The sequence below is a fragment of the Diachasma alloeum genome, unplaced genomic scaffold (genome assembly GCF_001412515.2).
Source record: "Diachasma alloeum isolate Michigan unplaced genomic scaffold, Dall2.0 Dall_scaffold_01050, whole genome shotgun sequence".
Taxonomy (NCBI): domain Eukaryota; kingdom Metazoa; phylum Arthropoda; class Insecta; order Hymenoptera; family Braconidae; genus Diachasma; species Diachasma alloeum.
The window spans coordinates 9,568-11,257 of record NW_021681162.1 but is presented as its reverse complement, the minus strand read 5'-3'; the positions used below and the strand labels follow the sequence as shown (position 1 = coordinate 11,257).

The window sequence follows — 1,690 nt, the reverse complement described above, 5'->3', positions numbered from 1 at the left end:
ATGTTTAAGGGAAAGTGGTCCGACATACAGGGGTTCTAAATGGGCGACTGTAAAGGCTGTATCGGGGTAGACCAAAGTAGGCAATCAATTGTCCAGCCAGAAAAGTCCTCTGAGTACACGAGATTGTCGCAGAGGCCAGTTTTCGTCGAACCTTCTATAAAGGTTTGGCTGACGCCCAACATATGAGCAATAGAGAAGGCTAAAAAGTAGTTCGGGTTTTTCCTGGGTGAACAACCCGGAAAAATATCCTTACACCTTCTTCTGGCTCACACGTTGGATTCTCAGCTGTAAGAGACGGTTGGCCGTGTTATAGCTGTTCTCGTGTCAGCTGTTCGGACGGATTGTTCATGTATACATGAACAATCAGTCCGAACAGCTGAGACGAGAACTGAGAGCCAAAAGGGTAAGTTCAAAAGGTTTATCCCCTAGGAGAAAGTCCCGACCCTCACTCACACTGTGAAGAATCTGAACAATTATCAGCTCAGTGAAGCACAAGTGTCAGTGTTGGCACAAGGACACAACTTTGCTGTTGCGCCCAAAAAAATTTCAACTGAGGAAATCATCAGTCGGATCGAGGAGAATGGCAATGAGATCCAGAGGCAGTTGTCCGACATCTTTCACAAGGCTACATCCACTAGTGACAATATCACCAGGGTGGAACCTCTTGCAGTGCGTAGTCTAAAGGAGCATAATGATATCATTATTCTGCCGACGGACAAAGGCAATACGACGGTGGTTATGGATGAGGACGACTACTCCGGAAAGCTCAGTGCAATGTTTGGTGATTCCAGAATTTACACTAAACTCAAGAAGGATCCGACTCGTATAATTGAGGGAAAAACTGCTGATCTCCTGAAGAAGGCTGGTCTCTCGGCCGATCTGACGCAAGTACTCATTCTTAAATAATGTTTTTCTCCCTTAGTCTAAGGACTCCCCACATTCCATAAAGAGTCTGTTCCTCTCAATCACATTGTCAGCAACATTAGAGCGCCAACTTACCAACTGGCCAAGTTTTTTACGGAACCAGTCCAAAAGTTGACTGGCTTGAATGGTTCATACATCCAGAACTCACTGCACTTCGTCAATAAACTGAGAAATCTCAGGACTTCACTGAATGATATCCTAGTGAGTTTTGATTTGGAATCACTCTTCACAAATGTTCTAATCCCAGAAACCTTGGAAATCATCCTGAAATCCAAGGACATTTCTCCCCAATTCTTGCCCTTGACTGAGCACTGCGTGACTTCTACATATTTCCAGTTCGAAGGAGAGTACTATGCGCAAAAATCAGGAGCAGGCATGAGTTCCCCCATCTCCCTGATTATTACAAATATATTTGTGGAACACTTTGAGAACGAAGTATTGCAGTCAACACCTCTAAAATCTATTGTGTGGTTCAGGTATATGGACGATATCTTTGTCATCTGGTCACACGGGAAGACTGGCCTAAACTAATTGTTGGAGTTTTCGAATTCTCAGCATACACCATCAAGTTCACCATGGAAATTGAACAAGACGGATGTCTATCAATTCTAGCGGTCCTGCTTCGACGCAACAAGGATGGCACTCTCGGCCACGAGGTGTATTGCAAGCCAACACATACAGATAGGTATCTCAATACTACCTCCCATCACCACCCCTCTCATGCGAAAAAGTGTACTTTAGAGAAACCGGGAGGAAGATCGGTACA

General features: G+C 44.6%; 1 protein-coding gene across 1 annotated transcript; it reads left to right on the top strand.

Annotated features, from left to right (window-relative positions):
* The first annotated feature begins 355 nt into the window (after nt 1–355).
* Nucleotides 356–906, top strand: LOC107045675. The gene is made up of 2 exons (XM_015268007.1): nt 356–403; nt 481–906. Exons 1-2 carry the CDS (start codon nt 356–358, stop codon nt 904–906), a joined length of 474 nt encoding a protein of 157 aa, XP_015123493.1.
* The last annotated feature ends 784 nt before the right edge of the window (nt 907–1,690 follow it).

Excerpts from the sequence above, each read along its gene's own strand:
- LOC107045675 (XM_015268007.1), top strand. The coding sequence starts at position 356 with ATGAACAATCAGTCCGAACAGCTGAGACGAGAACTGAGAGCCAAAAGG. Across the intron at positions 404-480 it reads GAGAACTGAGAGCCAAAAGG|CTCAGTGAAGCACAAGTGTC; the intron begins GTAAGTTCAAAA and ends AACAATTATCAG.